The sequence below is a fragment of the Nerophis lumbriciformis genome, linkage group LG12, assembly GCF_033978685.3.
Source record: "Nerophis lumbriciformis linkage group LG12, RoL_Nlum_v2.1, whole genome shotgun sequence".
Classification (NCBI taxonomy): domain Eukaryota; kingdom Metazoa; phylum Chordata; class Actinopteri; order Syngnathiformes; family Syngnathidae; genus Nerophis; species Nerophis lumbriciformis.
The window spans coordinates 12295646-12313145 of NC_084559.2; the positions used below are offsets into that span (position 1 = coordinate 12295646).

At 40.8% G+C, this 17500-nt stretch overlaps 1 protein-coding gene across 2 annotated transcripts in view; it reads left to right on the forward strand.

Annotated features, from left to right (window-relative positions):
- Positions 1-17500, forward strand: part of LOC140679255 (ankyrin repeat and LEM domain-containing protein 2-like) — a 56607-nt gene that overhangs the window by 20157 nt on the left and 18950 nt on the right. For both annotated transcript variants that reach the window (XM_072914297.1, XM_072914298.1), the window contains exons 5-9: positions 10717-10905; positions 10977-11099; positions 11331-11394; positions 16208-16383; positions 16514-16620. In XM_072914297.1, the coding sequence (XP_072770398.1) occupies positions 10717-10905; positions 10977-11099; positions 11331-11394; positions 16208-16383; positions 16514-16620 (659 nt within the window). The remainder of the gene's footprint in view (positions 1-10716; positions 10906-10976; positions 11100-11330; positions 11395-16207; positions 16384-16513; positions 16621-17500) is intronic.

Here is a 17500-nt window from a genome sequence, read left to right on the forward strand (position 1 = left end):
GTGAGAGTCCAGTCCATAGTGGATCTAACATAATAGTGAGAGTCCAGTCCATAGTGGATCTAACATAATAGTGAGAGTCAAGTCCGTAGTGGATCTAACATAATAGTGAGAGTCCAGTCCATAGTGGATCTAACATAATAGTGAGAGTCCAGTCCATAGTGGATCTAACATAATATTGTGAGAGTTCAGTCCATAGTGGATCTAACATAATAGTGTGAGAGTCCAGTCCATAGTGGATCTAACATAATAGTGAGAGTCCAGTCCATAGTGGATCTAACATAATAGTGTGAGAGTCCAGTCCATAGTGGATATAACATAATATTGTGAGAGTCCAGTCCATAGTAGATCTAACATAATAGTGTGAGAGTCCAGTCCATAGTGGATCTAACATAATAGTGAGAGTCCAGTCCATAGTGGATCTAACATAATAGTGTGAGAGTCCAGTCCATAGTGGATCTAACATAATAGTGAGAGTCCAGTCCATAGTGGATCTAACATAATAGTGAGAGTCCAGTCCATAGTGGACCTAACATAATAGTGTGAGAGTCCAGTCCATAGTGGATCTAACATAATAGTGAGAGTCCAGTCCATAGTAGATCTAACATAATAGTGTGAGAGTCCAGTCCATAGTAGAGCTAACATAATATTGTGAGAGTCCAGTCCATAGTGGATCTAACATAATAGTGAGAGTCCAGTCCATAGTGGATCTAACATAATAGTGAGAGTCCAGTCCATAGTAGATCTAACATAATAGTGTGAGAGTCCAGTCCATAGTGGATCTAACATAATAGTGAGAGTCCAGTCCATAGTGGATCTAACATAATATTGTGAGAGTTCAGTCCATAGTGGATCTAACATAATAGTGTGAGAGTCCAGTCCATAGTGGATCTAACATAATAGTGTGAGAGTCTAGTCCATAGTGGATCTAACATAATAGTGTGAGAGTCCAGTCCATAGTGGATCTAACATAACAGTGAGAGTCCAGTTCATAGTGGATCTAACATAATATTGTGAGAGTCCAGTCCATAGTGGATCTAACATAATAGTGAGAGTCCAGTCCATAGTGGATCTAACATAATAGTGTGAGAGTCCAGTCCATAGTGGATCTAACATAATAGTGTGAGAGTCCAGTCCATAGTGGATCTAACATAATAGTGAGAGTCCAGTCCATAGTGGACCTAACATAATAGTGTGAGAGTCCAGTCCATAGTGGATCTAACATAATAGTGAGAGTCCAGTCCATAGTAGATCTAACATAATAGTGTGAGAGTCCAGTCCATAGTGGATATAACATAATATTGTGAGAGTCCAGTCCATAGTGGATCTAACATAATAGTGTGAGAGTCCAGTCCATAGTGGATCTAACATAATAGTGAGAGTCCAGTCCATAGTGGATCTAACATAATAGTGAGAGTCCAGTCCATAGTGGATCTAACATAATAGTGTGAGAGTCCAGTCCATAGTGGATCTAACATAATAGTGAGAGTCCAGTCCATAGTGGATCTAACATAATGGAGTGAGAGTCCAGTCCATAGTGGATCTAACATAATAGTGAGAGTCCAGTCCATAGTGGATCTAACATAATAGTGAGAGTCCAGTCCATAGTGGATCTAACATAATAGTGTGAGAGTCCAGTCCATAGTGGATTTAACATTATAGTGTGAGAGTCCAGTCCATAGTGGATCTAACATTATAGTGTGAGAGTCCAGTCCATAGTGGATCTAACATAATAGTGTGAGAGTCCAGTCCATAGTGGATTTAACATTATAGTGTGAGTCCAGTCCATAGTGGATCTAACATAATAGTGTGAGAGTCCAGTCCATAGTGGATCTAACATAATAGTGAGAGTCCAGTCCATAGTGGATCTAACATAATATTATGAGAGTTCAGTCCATAGTGGATCTAACATAATAGTGTGAGAGTCCAGTCCATAGTGGATCTAACATAATAGTGTGAGAGTCCAGTCCATAGTGGATCTAACATAACAGTGAGAGTCCAGTCCATAGTGGATCTAACATAATAGTGTGAGAGCTCAGTCCATAGTGGATCTAACATAATAGTGTGAAAGTCCAGTCCATAGTGGATCTAACATAATAGTGTGAGAGTCCAGTCCATAATGGATCTAACATAATAGTGTGAGAGTCCAGTCCATAGTGGATCTAACATAATAGTGAGAGTCCAGTCCATAGTGGATCTAACATAATAGTGAGAGTCAAGTCCGTAGTGGATCTAACATAATAGTGAGAGTCCAGTCCATAGTGGATCTAACATAATAGTGAGAGTCCAGTCCATAGTGGATCTAACATAATATTGTGAGAGTTCAGTCCATAGTGGATCTAACATAATAGTGTGAGAGTCCAGTCCATAGTGGATCTAACATAATAGTGAGAGTCCAGTCCATAGTGGATCTAACATAATAGTGTGAGAGTCCAGTCCATAGTGGATATAACATAATATTGTGAGAGTCCAGTCCATAGTAGATCTAACATAATAGTGTGAGAGTCCAGTCCATAGTGGATCTAACATAATAGTGAGAGTCCAGTCCATAGTGGATCTAACATAATAGTGTGAGAGTCCAGTCCATAGTGGATCTAACATAATAGTGAGAGTCCAGTCCATAGTGGATCTAACATAATAGTGAGAGTCCAGTCCATAGTGGACCTAACATAATAGTGTGAGAGTCCAGTCCATAGTGGATCTAACATAATAGTGAGAGTCCAGTCCATAGTAGATCTAACATAATAGTGTGAGAGTCCAGTCCATAGTAGAGCTAACATAATATTGTGAGAGTCCAGTCCATAGTGGATCTAACATAATAGTGAGAGTCCAGTCCATAGTGGATCTAACATAATAGTGAGAGTCCAGTCCATAGTAGATCTAACATAATAGTGTGAGAGTCCAGTCCATAGTGGATCTAACATAATAGTGAGAGTCCAGTCCATAGTGGATCTAACATAATATTGTGAGAGTTCAGTCCATAGTGGATCTAACATAATAGTGTGAGAGTCCAGTCCATAGTGGATCTAACATAATAGTGTGAGAGTCTAGTCCATAGTGGATCTAACATAATAGTGTGAGAGTCCAGTCCATAGTGGATCTAACATAACAGTGAGAGTCCAGTTCATAGTGGATCTAACATAATATTGTGAGAGTCCAGTCCATAGTGGATCTAACATAATAGTGAGAGTCCAGTCCATAGTGGATCTAACATAATAGTGTGAGAGTCCAGTCCATAGTGGATCTAACATAATAGTGTGAGAGTCCAGTCCATAGTGGATCTAACATAATAGTGAGAGTCCAGTCCATAGTGGACCTAACATAATAGTGTGAGAGTCCAGTCCATAGTGGATCTAACATAATAGTGAGAGTCCAGTCCATAGTAGATCTAACATAATAGTGTGAGAGTCCAGTCCATAGTGGATATAACATAATATTGTGAGAGTCCAGTCCATAGTGGATCTAACATAATAGTGTGAGAGTCCAGTCCATAGTGGATCTAACATAATAGTGAGAGTCCAGTCCATAGTGGATCTAACATAATAGTGAGAGTCCAGTCCATAGTGGATCTAACATAATAGTGTGAGAGTCCAGTCCATAGTGGATCTAACATAATAGTGAGAGTCCAGTCCATAGTGGATCTAACATAATGGAGTGAGAGTCCAGTCCATAGTGGATCTAACATAATAGTGAGAGTCCAGTCCATAGTGGATCTAACATAATAGTGAGAGTCCAGTCCATAGTGGATCTAACATAATAGTGTGAGAGTCCAGTCCATAGTGGATTTAACATTATAGTGTGAGAGTCCAGTCCATAGTGGATCTAACATAATAGTGTGAGAGTCCAGTCCATAGTGGATTTAACATTATAGTGTGAGTCCAGTCCATAGTGGATCTAACATAATAGTGTGAGAGTCCAGTCCATAGTGGATCTAACATAATAGTGAGAGTCCAGTCCATAGTGGATCTAACATAATATTATGAGAGTTCAGTCCATAGTGGATCTAACATAATAGTGTGAGAGTCCAGTCCATAGTGGATCTAACATAATAGTGTGAGAGTCCAGTCCATAGTGGATCTAACATAACAGTGAGAGTCCAGTCCATAGTGGATCTAACATAATAGTGTGAGAGCTCAGTCCATAGTGGATCTAACATAATAGTGTGAAAGTCCAGTCCATAGTGGATCTAACATAATAGTGTGAGAGTCCAGTCCATAGTGGATCTAACATAATAGTGTGAGAGTCCAGTCCATAGTGGATCTAACATAATAGTGAGAGTCCAGTCCATAGTGGATCTAACATAATATTGTGAGAGTTCAGTCCATAGTGGATCTAACATAATAGTGTGAGAGTCCAGTCCATAGTGGATCTAACATAATAGTGTGAGAGTCCAGTCCATAGTGGATCTAACATAATATTGTGAGAGTCCAGTCCATAGTGGATCTAACATAATAGTGAGAGTCCAGTCCATAGTGGATCTAACATAATAGTGTGAGAGTCCAGTCCATAGTGGATCTAACATAATAGTGTGAGAGTCCAGTCCATAGTGGATCTAACATAACAGTGAGAGTCCAGTCCATAGTGGATCTAACATAATAGTGTGAGAGCTCAGTCCATAGTGGATCTAACATAATAGTGTGAAAGTCCAGTCCATAGTGGATCTAACATAATAGTGAGAGTTCAGTCCATAGTGGATCTAACATAATAGTGTGAGAGCTCAGTCCATAGTGGATCTAACATAATAGTGAGAGTCCAGTCCATAGTGGATCTAACATAATAGTGTGAGAGTCCAGTCCATAGTGGATCTAACATAATAGTGTGAGTCCAGTCCATAGTGGGGCCAGCAGGAAATCATGCAGATTTATGATAGTTGTAAGTATAATTATTGTTTTCCATGAATTGGCAAATGTCAATCAATCAATCAAAGTTTACTTATATAGCCCTAAAACACCAGTGTCTCAAAGGGCTGATGTACTGTTCTACAAAAAAACATAAAAAATGTTAAAGCTCATTATTCCTTTTTAATCAAGATGTTAAATTATACTTAATTAGTTGCATCCTGAACATACCAATTAGTTTTGCAAGCTGTCAGAAGCCACATAAACTATCACTGTCAGGTTCAAACACTGATGACATCTAACTTTATTAAACAAGACAAAAAGCAAATAATTAAACAGAGACAGAATTAAATTTGGCTCAATTGAGGAGAGACGCCTGGACACACTGTAGTCTTCTACAGTGTCTCAGCACGTTCTGCCAAAAGATTGTACGCCTTCCCCTTTATTTGGACTTTCTCTGACCACATGACAACAGCTGCTTCTAAGGGACAAGGTCGTAAACAGTTCACAGAAAAGGTCGTAAAACAGTTCAAAAAGAGGTCCGTAAAACAGTTGAAAAAGGAGGTTGAAAAAGAGGTCGTCTGGAAATTGGGCAGATCCTGCCTTCTCTCCGCTTTGTAGTCCTTGGGTTTAAAAAATATATTTCTGTTTATTACCATACATGAAATAAAACAGAAACCCCTTCATGTTGCTTTCCCCCTACACAGTGGAGTTTTACAAGCCTTCTTCTTGGTAGGTTCAAAGACAGCTTTTGCCTCTCACCGGGCACTCAATGTACCGTATTTTCCGCACCATAAGGCGCCCTGGGTTATAAGCCGCGCCTTCAATGAACGGCATATTTCAAAACTTTGTCCACCTATAAGCCGCCCCGTGTTGTAAGCCGCATCTAACTGCGCTAAAGGAATGTCAAAAAAACAGTCAGATAGGTCAGTCAAACTTTAATAATATATTAAAACCAGCGTGATGTGGGCGCGCATGGAATCGTATATCAACATGGACAGAGCTGCGTGAAAAAAGCCACCCGGCCTCTTCGCGTAAACTTAAACTTACCTTAACCACTCGCTCATCTTTTCTTCATCCATCCCTTCGAGTTAGCTTTTATGATGACGCCGGCTGGAAAGGTCTCTTTTGGCAAGGTCTTCCTTTTGAATATCACCATGGGTGGAAGTTTCTGGCCATTAGCATGGCAAGCTAGAACCACAGTGAAGGATGACTTCTCATTCCCTGTGGTGCGAATATTCACCGTACGTGCTCCCGTTGTATCCACAGTGCGGTTCACAGGAATATCAGTTGCTGTGAAATAGTAATCCGTGTGCGGATGGAGAGATTGCGTCTTTTCATGAACCGGATCCCTGTCGCTTAGTAGGAGCCATTTTGTGGTCTTTACAGATGTAAACACACAAAGGAAATGAAACGTACGGTAATATCCGCGCGCTTTTTCTTCTTCTACGCGGGCGGGTGGTTGCTTACAGTAGAAGAAGAAGCGCTTCCTGTTCTATGGGGGCGGGTGCTTACCTTGGCGGTTGCTTGCATAGAAGAAGAAGCGCTTCCTGTTCTACCGGGAAAAAAGATGGCGGCTGTTTACCGTAGTTACGAGACCGAAACTTTATGAAAATGAATCTTAATATTAATCCATATATAAAGCGCACCGGGTTATAAGGCGCACTGTCAGCTTTTGAGAAAATTTGTGGTTTTTAGGTGCGCCTTATAGTGCGGAAAATACGGTAACACAAAGTTTTTGTGATAATTTAGAAACAATTATTCTAACAAGTACGGTTGTGGTTTATTGATGAAAAAGAACTTTTTAATCGTTTCAGTTTATTTTCCCAAAAAATAACAATAGCTTTTTTGCATACTGAACTACTTTTCTGAACATTTATATGACCGGGCGACTTTATATAAATGTGTTAAACACTGTACAATACATTTGGTTTGTTTTAGTGTTTTCTAAACATCTTAACATTTTTCTGTATGTGAAAATTGGTTAATCGATTACGTGGGTATCTGAAAACTTGCCTATGCATTTATTGAATGATTGATCTCTACTTTAATCAGGTCAGGTAAAAATATGCTTGTGCTTACTTGGCTTTCTTTACTGTACAATAATTAGAGTCAGTATCATATAGAGTGTCTGCCCTGAGATCGGTAGGTTGTGAGTTCAAACCCCCGGCCGAGTCATACCAAAGACTATAAAAATGGGAGCCATTACCTCCCTGCTTGGCACTCAGAATCAAGGGTTGGAATTGGGGGTTAAATCACCAAAAATTATTCCCGGGTGTGCTCACCGTTGCTGCCCACTGCTCCCCTCACCTCCCAAGGAGTGATCAAGGGTGATGGGTCAAATGCAGAGAATAATTTCGCCACACCTAGTGCGTGTGTGACAATCATTGGTACTTTAATTTTAACTTTATATGCTGACTATAATTAGTGTTGATGATTCGGACCCTCTTCATGTTGTTTACCATGAATTGATTAACGTGGACCCCCGACTTAAACAAGTTGAAAAACTTATTCGGGTGTTACCATTTAGTGGTCAATTGTACGGAATATGTACTAATAAAAGTGTCAGGTTCAAACACTGATGACATCTATTAAACAAGACAAAAGGCAAAGAATCAAACAGAGACAGAATTAAATTTGGAGTCAATATTGAGGAGAGTCGCCTGTACACTGTACCCTTGTACAGTATCTCAGCACGCTCTGGCGAAAGATTGTACTCCTCCTCCTTTATTTGACTTTCTCCGACCACCTGACCGCCGCTGCTTCCAGAGGGAAGTGGGTCGTAAACAGCGTTGCTTTTGGTTGCCGAACAGTTCAAAAGGGCAGCACGGTGGAAGAAGGGTTAGTGCGTCCGCCTCACAATACGAAGGTCCTGAGTAGTCGTGAGTTCAATCCCGGCCTCGGGATCTTTCTGTGTGGAGTTTGCATGTCCCCCCCCGTGACTGCGTGGGTTCCCTCCGGGTACTCCGGCTTCCTCCCACCTCCAAAGACATGCACCTGGGGATAGGTTGATTGGCAACACTAAATTGGCCCTAGTGTGTGAATGTGAGTGTGAATGTTGTCTGTCTATCTGTGTTGGCCCTGCGATGAGGTGGCGACTTGTCCAGGGTGTACCCCGCCTTCCGCCCGATTGTAGCTGAGATAGGCTCCAGCGACCCCAAAAAAGGGAATAAGCAGTAGAAAATGGATGGATGTACGGAATATGTACTGTACTGGGCAATCTACTAATAAAAGTGTCAGGTTCAAACACTGATGACATCTATTAAACAAGACAAGAGGCAAAGAATCAAACAGAGACAGAATTAAATGTGGACTCAATATTGAGGGGAGTCACCTGTACACTGAACCCTTGTACAGTATCTCAGCACGCTCAGGCGAAAGATTGTACTCCTCCTCCTTTATTTGACTTTCTCCGACCACCTGACCGCCGCTGCTTCCAGAGGGAAGTGGGTCGTAAACAGCGTTGCCTTTGGTTGCCGAACAGTTCAAAAGGGCAGCACGGTGGAAGAAGGGTTAGTGCGTCTGCCTCACAATACGAAGGTCCTGAGTAGTCGTGAGTTCAATCCCGGCCTCGGGATCTTTCTGTGTGGAGTTTGCATGTCCCCCCCGTGACTGCGTGGGTTCCCTCCGGGTACTCCAAAGACATGCACCTGGGGATAGGTTGATTGGCAACACTAAATTGGCCCTAGTGTGTGAATGTGAGTGTGAATGTTGTCTGTCTATCTGTGTTGGCCCTGTGATGAGGTGGCGACTTGTCCAGGGTGTACACCGCCTTCCGCCCGATTGTAGCTGAGATAGGCTCCAGCGCCCCCCGCGACCCCGAAGGGAATAAGCGGTAGAAAATGGATGGATGGAAGGTTCAAACACTGATGACATCTATTAAACAAGACAAAAGGCAAAGAATCAAACAGAGACAGAATTAAATTTGGACTCAATATTGAGGAGAGTCCCCTGTACACTGTACCCTTGTACAGTATCTCAGCACGCTCTGGCGAAAGATTGTACTCCTCCTCCTTTATTTGACTTTCTCCGACCACCTGACCGCCGCTGCTTCCAGAGGGAAGTGGGTCGTAAACAGCGTTGCCTTTGGTTGCCGAACAGTTCAAAAGGGCAGCACGGTGGAAGAAGGGTTAGTGCGTCTGCCTCACAATACGAAGGTCCTGAGTAGTCGTGAGTTCAATCCCGGCCTCGGGATCTTTCTGTGTGGAGTTTGCATGTCCTCCCCGTGACTGCGTGGGTTCCCTCCGGGTACTCCGGCTTCCTCCCACCTCCAAAGACATGCACCTGGGGATAAGTTGATTGGCAACACTAAATTGGCCCTAGTGTGTGAATGTGAGTGTGAATGTTGTCTGTCTATCTGTGTTGGCCCTGTGATGAGGTGTCGACTTGTCCAGGGTGTACGCCGCCTTCCGCCCGATTGTAGCTGAGATAGGCTCCAGCGCCCCCGAAGGGAAGCGACCCCGAAGGGGATAAGCGGTAGAAAATGCATACCTGCCAACTACTCCGGTTTTCCCATAATTAGTACGGTTTTCATCAACCTATTCCGGGTTACGGTTGCAGTGATAAAAAATACGGTTTTTCATTAATTAAAAAAAACAACATTTTTTTAAGTTTTATTCATGAAATCGCGTAACAACAATGACAATCGACACTGCTTCCCGTAACTTCCTATCGAGCCATTCCGAATGCCATGCGCGAGGCTATTTATAGCACCGCTGCCAAGCACGAGGCACCAGTTGCCATTGTTTCCAAACGAGCGAACGATCATGGAATCAGCCGGAGAAAAATCGCAAACGAGTCTTAAACCGAAAAGAAAACTGCAGTCATTCCGTGAAGAATATTCAAAAGCCTATCCGGGAATAATTATCCGTTCCAAAAAGGGTGAAAACTACGCGAATTGCACCTTGTGCAGACAAGATTTTTCGATCGGACACGGAGGGATTAGCGATGTAAAAGACCACGTTGGGACAAAAAAACACAAGTCTAATGCCGTTGCTAGCGATACAAAAACTTTCGACGTTTTTCGTCGCCCAAACAGATTCTTTGGATGTGATAAATGCTGAAGTTTTATTTACGGAGGCAACAATTGAGCATGGACTTCCAATCGCACTGGCTGATCACATGGGACAGTTATTTCGGAAAATGTTTCCCGACTCGAAAATCGCCAAAAAATATGGATGTGGTCGAACCAAAACATCAAACATTATTCAGTGTCTTGGAACAGAATCCTCAAAAAGTATCGCCGATGTCATGAAGACGGAACCATTTAGCAATTTAACAAATTGAAGTCTTGTGAAAGGTTGACAGGATAACTGGCATTAACTGTCAAAATAATTTCAAACTATTGAAGTTAGCTTACAGAATAAACATGTCAATCAACCCATATGATTTTTGCTGTAATATTTTTGTTTTGAAAAGTCACTGTGACTGATAGAAAAGTGATAGTTTTAGCAACATTTTAACCTGTCTGAATGCTAATAATCATTTTGCGTAGGGGGCCTGAACCCCCCACCTAGACCCTGGCTACTAGGTTTTTCTGATTTCAAAAGTTGGCAGGTATGGAAAATGGATGGATGGATGGACAGTTCAAAAGGAGAGGTCGTAAAATTGTTCAAAAAGAAGTTCGTAAAAAACTGTTCAAAAAGAGGTCGTCTGGAAATTGGGCAGATCCTGCTTTCTCTTTGCTTTGTAGTCCTTGGGTTAGAACAATATCTTTCTGTTGATTACCATACATGAAAGAACACAGAAAACCCTTCAAAGACAGCTTTTGTCTTCTCACCGGGCACTCAAATGTAACAGAGTTTTTGTGATAATTTAGAAACAATTATTCTAACAAAAAGTTTCAATCAATCAATCAATGTTAATTGCTATTTGTCCTCAGGAGGGCTGCAGGTATAACGCAATGCACGTGGCAGCCAAGGAAAACCAGGCGGGCATCGCCCAGCTTCTGCTGGACACCTTGGAGAACCCGGAGTTCATGCGCCTCATGTACCCGGACGATGACGAAACCATGCTGCAGAAACGCATCCGTTATATTGTAGATCTTTACCTCAACACTCCAGATAAGGCCGTGAGTCACTAGGCTACAGTCAAAACAGATTCTTCTTCCGGTCTGTTGACACAACAATGTTTTGTCCGTAGGGTTTTGAAACACCACTCCACTTCGCCTGCAAGTTCGGGTGTCCAGAGGTGGTCAATGTCCTGTGTTCGCATCCAGATACTGATAAGAACAGGAAGAACAAAGAGGACTTGAAGCCTTGTGATGTACGTGTTCATTGTGACCTAAAATCCCCCTCACCTTTCAAAAAGCCAGTGTGCATGCACTGGCTTTGACTTATCCAGGTTGTAGTTTTGCTTAGCAAGGTTTTAAAGTTGTGACCTTTTGGCGGCACATTGTATGCTAAATTTAGATGAGCAGAAGCTGGTTCTTTCCTGTATTGTGTCAGCTGTGTGGATGATCAACTAACGGCTTTTTTTTTTTAACCCTTTTATTAGATTATCTGTAGCAGAAAGAGCCAAACCCCGGAGGTGAGGCAAAAAATAAGTGATTATTTAGAAGGTAAGAACAAACCCTTTTTTAAGAACTTGACACTTTGATATTACAGTTTTTGCTTGCTTGTCACTGAGCACACACATATTTTGTTCTTTGAATTGGAATCAGTTGATCAGTGGTCGTGTTATGCATGCTTAAAACCAGAAAACAGGTCATATTAATTCAGGCAAGAACATTTGCAGTTGGTAAACAAAAAGAGGACCTTCAAACTGGCCCTGGAATAATAATAATATCCATCCATCCATCCATCTTCTTCCGCTTAGCCGAGGTCGGGTCGCGGGGGCAGCAGCCTAAGCAGGGAAGCCCAGACTTCCCTCTCCCCAGCCACTTCGTCCAGCTCTTCCTGTGGGACCCCGAGGCGTTCCCAGGCCAGCCGGGAGACATAGTCTTCCCAACGTGTCCTGGGTCTTCCCCGCGGCCTCCTACCGGTCGGACGTGCCCGAAACACATCCCTAGGGAGGCGTTCGGGTGGCATCCTGACCAGATGCCCGAACCACCTCATCTGGCTCCTCTCGATGTGGAGGAGCAGCGGCTTTACTTTGAGCTTCCCCCGGATGACAGAGCTTCTCACCCTATCTCTAAGGGAGAGCCCCGCCACCCGGCGGAGGAAACTCATTTCAGCCGCTTGTACCCGTGATCTTGTCCTTTCGGTCATAACCCAAAGCTCATGACCATAGGTGAGGATGGGAACGTAGATCGACCGGTAAATTGAGAGCTTTGCCTTCCGGCTCAGCTCCGTCTTCACCACAACGGATCGATACAGCGTCCGCATTACTGAAGACGCCGCACCGATCCGCCTGTCGATCTCACGATCCACTCTTCCCTCACTCGTGAACAAGACTCCGAGGTACTTGAACTCCTCCACTTGGGGCAAGATCTCCTCCCCAACCCGTAGATGGCACTCCACCCTTTTCCGGGCGAGAACCATGGACTCGGACAATAATAATAATAATAAATGTTATTTATAAGGCTCCTTTTTGGGCACTCAAGGACACCGTACAAAATCAAAACAATAAAATCAAATTGTATAAAAACAACAACAACAAAGATAGAGAAGATAAGACGATTGCAATGAATAAGCAGTCAGGAATAGGTGTGTTTTGAGTCTTGATTTGAAGAGGGATATTGAATCTAAGTTACGAAGGTCTGGTGGTAAAGCATACTTGCCAACCCTCCCGAATTTTCCGGGAGACTCCCGAAATTCAGCGCCTCACCCGAAAACCTCCCGGGACAAATATTCTCCCGAAAATCTCCCGATTTTCAGCCGGAGCTGGAGGCCACGCCCCCTCCTGGACCTGAGTGAGGACAGCCTTTTTTCAGACGGGAGGACAACAGGGTGACAAGAACTAAATCATCCAGACTAGAGATACATTGTATTATTATGTTTATCTTACCTAAAAATAAATAGGTATTTATTCATTTAAAAAAAAAAAAAAACTAAATACATTTTTACTATGTTTTGCTAAAAACATCAAAATTAATTGTATTTTTTATTTTTATTTTTTCTGACTCCTTATTACATCCAGCCATAGAATGTTACATTAAAATAAACTTGTTTGAAATAATTAATTTTAAATTATCATAATAATTCATTTAAAATGACTATATTTAATTATTAAAATAATTGCTTGTTTATCAACAACTTTAGCATTTTATTCACTACATTTTGAAGCTCTCAGAAGCCAAGTTATGTTATATTCCTTAATATTTATTTATGTAAGTTTGAAGTATCAATTATCCAAACACAGTTTTGTTTGCATATTTTCAGGATATATATATATATATATATATATATATATATATATATATATATATATATATATATATATATATACAGGTAAAAGCCAGTAAATTAGAATATTTTGAAAAACTTGATTTATTTCAGTAATTGCATTCAAAAGGTGTAACTTGTACATTATATTTATTCATTGCACACAGACTGATGCATTCAAATGTTTATTTCATTTAATTTTGATGATTTGAAGTGGCAACAAATGAAAATCCAAAATTCCGTGTGTCACAAAATTAGAATATTACTTAAGGCTAATACAAAAAAGGGATTTTTAGAAATGTTGGCCAACTGAAAAGTATGAAAATGAAAAATATGAGCATGTACAATACTCAATACTTGGTTGGAGCTCCTTTTGCCTCAATTACTGCGTTAATGCGGCGTGGCATGGAGTCGATGAGTTTCTGGCACTGCTCAGGTGTTATGAGAGCCCAGGTTGCTCTGATAGTGGCCTTCAACTCTTCTGCGTTTTTGGGTCTGGCATTCTGCATCTTCCTTTTCACAATACCCCACAGATTTTCTATGGGGCTAAGGTCAGGGGAGTTGGCGGGCCAATTTAGAACAGAAATACCATGGTCCGTAAACCAGGCACGGGTAGATTTTGCGCTGTGTGCAGGCGCCAAGTCCTGTTGGAACTTGAAATCTCCATCTCCATAGAGCAGGTCAGCAGCAGGAAGCATGAAGTGCTCTAAAACTTGCTGGTAGACGGCTGCGTTGACCCTGCATCTCAGGAAACAGAGTGGACCGACACCAGCAGATGACATGGCACCCCAAACCATCACCCAACCGTGCAAATTTTGCATTTCCTTTGGAAATCGAGGTCCCAGAGTCTGGAGGAAGACAGGAGAGGCACAGGATCCACGTTGCCTGAAGTCTAGTGTAAAGTTTCCACCATCAGTGATGGTTTGGGGTGCCATGTCATCTGCTGGTGTCGGTCCACTCTGTTTCCTGAGATCCAGGGTCAACGCAGCCGTCTACCAGCAAGTTTTAGAGCACTTCATGCTTCCTGCTGCTGACCTGCTCTATGGAGATGGAGATTTCAAGTTCCAACAGGACTTGGCGCCTGCACACAGCGCAAAATCTACCCGTGCCTGGTTTACGGACCATGGTATTTCTGTTCTAAATTGGCCCGCCAACTCCCCTGACCTTAGCCCCATAGAAAATCTGTGGGGTATTGTGAAAAGGAAGATGCAGAATGCCAGACTCAAAAACGCAGAAGAGTTGAAGGCCACTATCAGAGCAACCTGGGCTCTCATAACACCTGAGCAATGCCAGAAACTCATCGACTCCATGCCACGCCGCATTAACGCAGTAATTGAGGCAAAAGGAGCTCCAACCAAGTATTGAGTATTGTACATGCTCATATTTTTCATTTTCATACTTTTCAGTTGGCCAACATTTCTAAAAATCCCTTTTTTGTATTAGCCTTAAGTAATATTCTAATTTTGTGACACACGGAATTTTGGATTTTCATTTGTTGCCACTTCAAATCATCAAAATTAAATGAAATAAACATTTGAATGCATCAGTCTGTGTGCAATGAATAAATATAATGTACAAGTTACACCTTTTGAATGCAATTACTGAAATAAATCAAGTTTTTCAAAATATTCTAATTTACTGGCTTTTACCTGTATGTGGGGTAAGGGATGGGCGAAGACGATTAATGTTCCGAAGATGAAAGTAAGCAAACCGGGTAATGCTGTTTATGTGGGCTTGAAAGGAGAGTGTGCTGTCAAGGATGACACCCAGACTCTTGACTTGGGAGGAGGGTGAGACAGAGGAATTGCAGAGAGTAATGGACAAGCTGTTGGTTTTGGCGAGAATAGTTTTTGTACCGACAAGTAAGATTTCGGTTTTATTACTATTGAGTTGAAGGAAATTGGATGAGAACCACTGCTTGAGTTCACTGAGGCAGTCTGTAAGGGAGGAAGGCGGAAGAGAGGCAGTTGGTTTGGTTGAGATGTAGAGCTGGGTGTCATCCGCATAACAGTGAAAATGTATTTTAAATTTACGGAAAATATTGCCCAGGGGAAGAATGTAAATGATAAAAAGCAGGGGACCAAGAACAGAGCCCTGGGGGACACCAGAGGAAACGGGAGACGGAGGGGATTTAAATGAAGTGAGTTGAACATGAATTTTTTTTTTTTTTTATTAATTTAGATTACTAAAAAAATCGGGCTTAATCAATCCAACAACAATACACAACAATACCATAATAATGCAATCCAATTCCAAAACCAAACCCGACCCAGCAACATTCAGAATAGCAATAAAGTGTACCAAATAGTTTTTTTATTTTTTTATTTATTTTTTTTATTTTTATTTTTTTTAAATTATTGGTCAAAAAAAAAAAAAGTTTTTTTAGATTACTAAAAAAATCGGGATTTGGATGTTTTTTTTAATTTGTATTTTTTTTTTTTTTTTTTTTTTTTTTTTTTTATCAATCCAACAAAACAATTCACAACAATACCATAATAATGCAATCCAATTCCAAAACCAAACCCGACCCAGCAACATTAGAATAGCAATAAAGTGTACCAACTTGATGGAATACCTACTCAGTCTACTTCTGTGCAGGTGAGATGCAGGATTTATGATCCAGAATAAACTTACAGGGAACGAAGAAGCAGCAGACCACCGATGATATAAACATAGGCACACACTGTAGTGATCCCGGCGCCGCTATAACTAGTTTGTCTTAGCGCTTATAATAACGATATCACTAATACTTGGTTAGTATTCAAGTCATGAAATGTAAATGTAGTATTGTTGGCGCTTTTTGAATGCTTATTAATCGGAATTCATGAGCAAAATAGTGGAGCTCCAATTGAGAACTTTTATTTACGTTTATTTAATATTTAGAATGCATACAAAAATCCATCCATTGTTTTGATTGTGAATGATAGGCTAAATTCCAAAAAGAGTGCAGTTCCCCTTTAAATACAATATTGTTTAGTCACAATGTGAACTGCACAGAAGAATAAAGGTTGATTCTACAATTAAAGTCTGATATACACTTTCTCCTAGACCGCTGCTACGTCCCCTTGCTGAGGGCAGCAGACAACACCTCTCAACCCATCATCGGTTCCTTGTGGTCTCCGGAATCCTCAGAAAGCCTCTCACTGATCCAACGACACACAAAAAGCCCGAGGGATCCACTGATGACCGTCACAGCCTTTGCCGGCCCACTCAGTCCTTCAAAGGCAAGCTCTCAACCCACTCAGTACAGTATCTGCACTCGCCACCTTCATTCTCGCCATAACGTCACAATCCAATCATTGAACAAATGAAGTTTGCATAATTGAAGTGTTACATCATCACGTTCCCGTACAGGCGGATGACTTTCGCCGCTCCTGGAAAACTCCACCTCGAAATCGAGGACCGCATTTCCATAACATTTTGAAGTCGGACCCCGACCGTGGAGCAGAGAGAGTTGGCAGGCAAGTCCAGAGTAATTAATTACTTTTTTGGGCTTGCGTTTTTGAAAATTACTGTGCCACATATGCTTAAAATGAGAGAAATGCGTACATATTACATGTTATTATAAATATGCCTGTTACTACATTACATATGTACTTACATCATGTATATAAAACCTTAATAGATCTCTTTGGATTTTTTAAGGTCTTTATAGGCAGAATAGATCTACTCACATAGGCTCCACTGTAAGCAGACTTTTGATCGCATTTATTTACTATTGAAGTGAAGTGATTATATTTATATAGCGCTTTTCTCTAGTGACTCAAAGTGCTTCACATAGTGAAACCCAATATCTAAGTTACATTTAAACCAGTGTGGGTGGCACCGGGAGCAGGTGGGTAAAGTGTCTTGTCCAAGGACACAACGGCAGTGACTACACTGCAAAAAGTCAGTGTTCAAAAACAAGAAAAGAAAAAAAAATTATAATATATATATATATATATATATATATATATATATATATATGTTTTTTTCTTCTTAATAGTACTGTTTTTTTTGTAAATAATTGTCTAATTTATAGACAATTATCTATAAATTATTACCTATTACCTAAACAAGAAAAGAAAAGAAAATTATAATATATATATATATATATATATATATATATATATATATAGTTTAATAGTACTGTTTTTTTTGTAAATAATTGTCTAATTTATAGACAATTATCTATAAATTATTACCTATTACCTAAACAAGAAAAGAAAAGAAAATTATAATATATATATATATATATATATATAGTTTAATAGTACTGTTTTTTTTGTAAATAATTGTCAAATTTATAGACAATTATCTATAAATTATTACCTATTCAAGTTGAATGAGATTTTCATACAA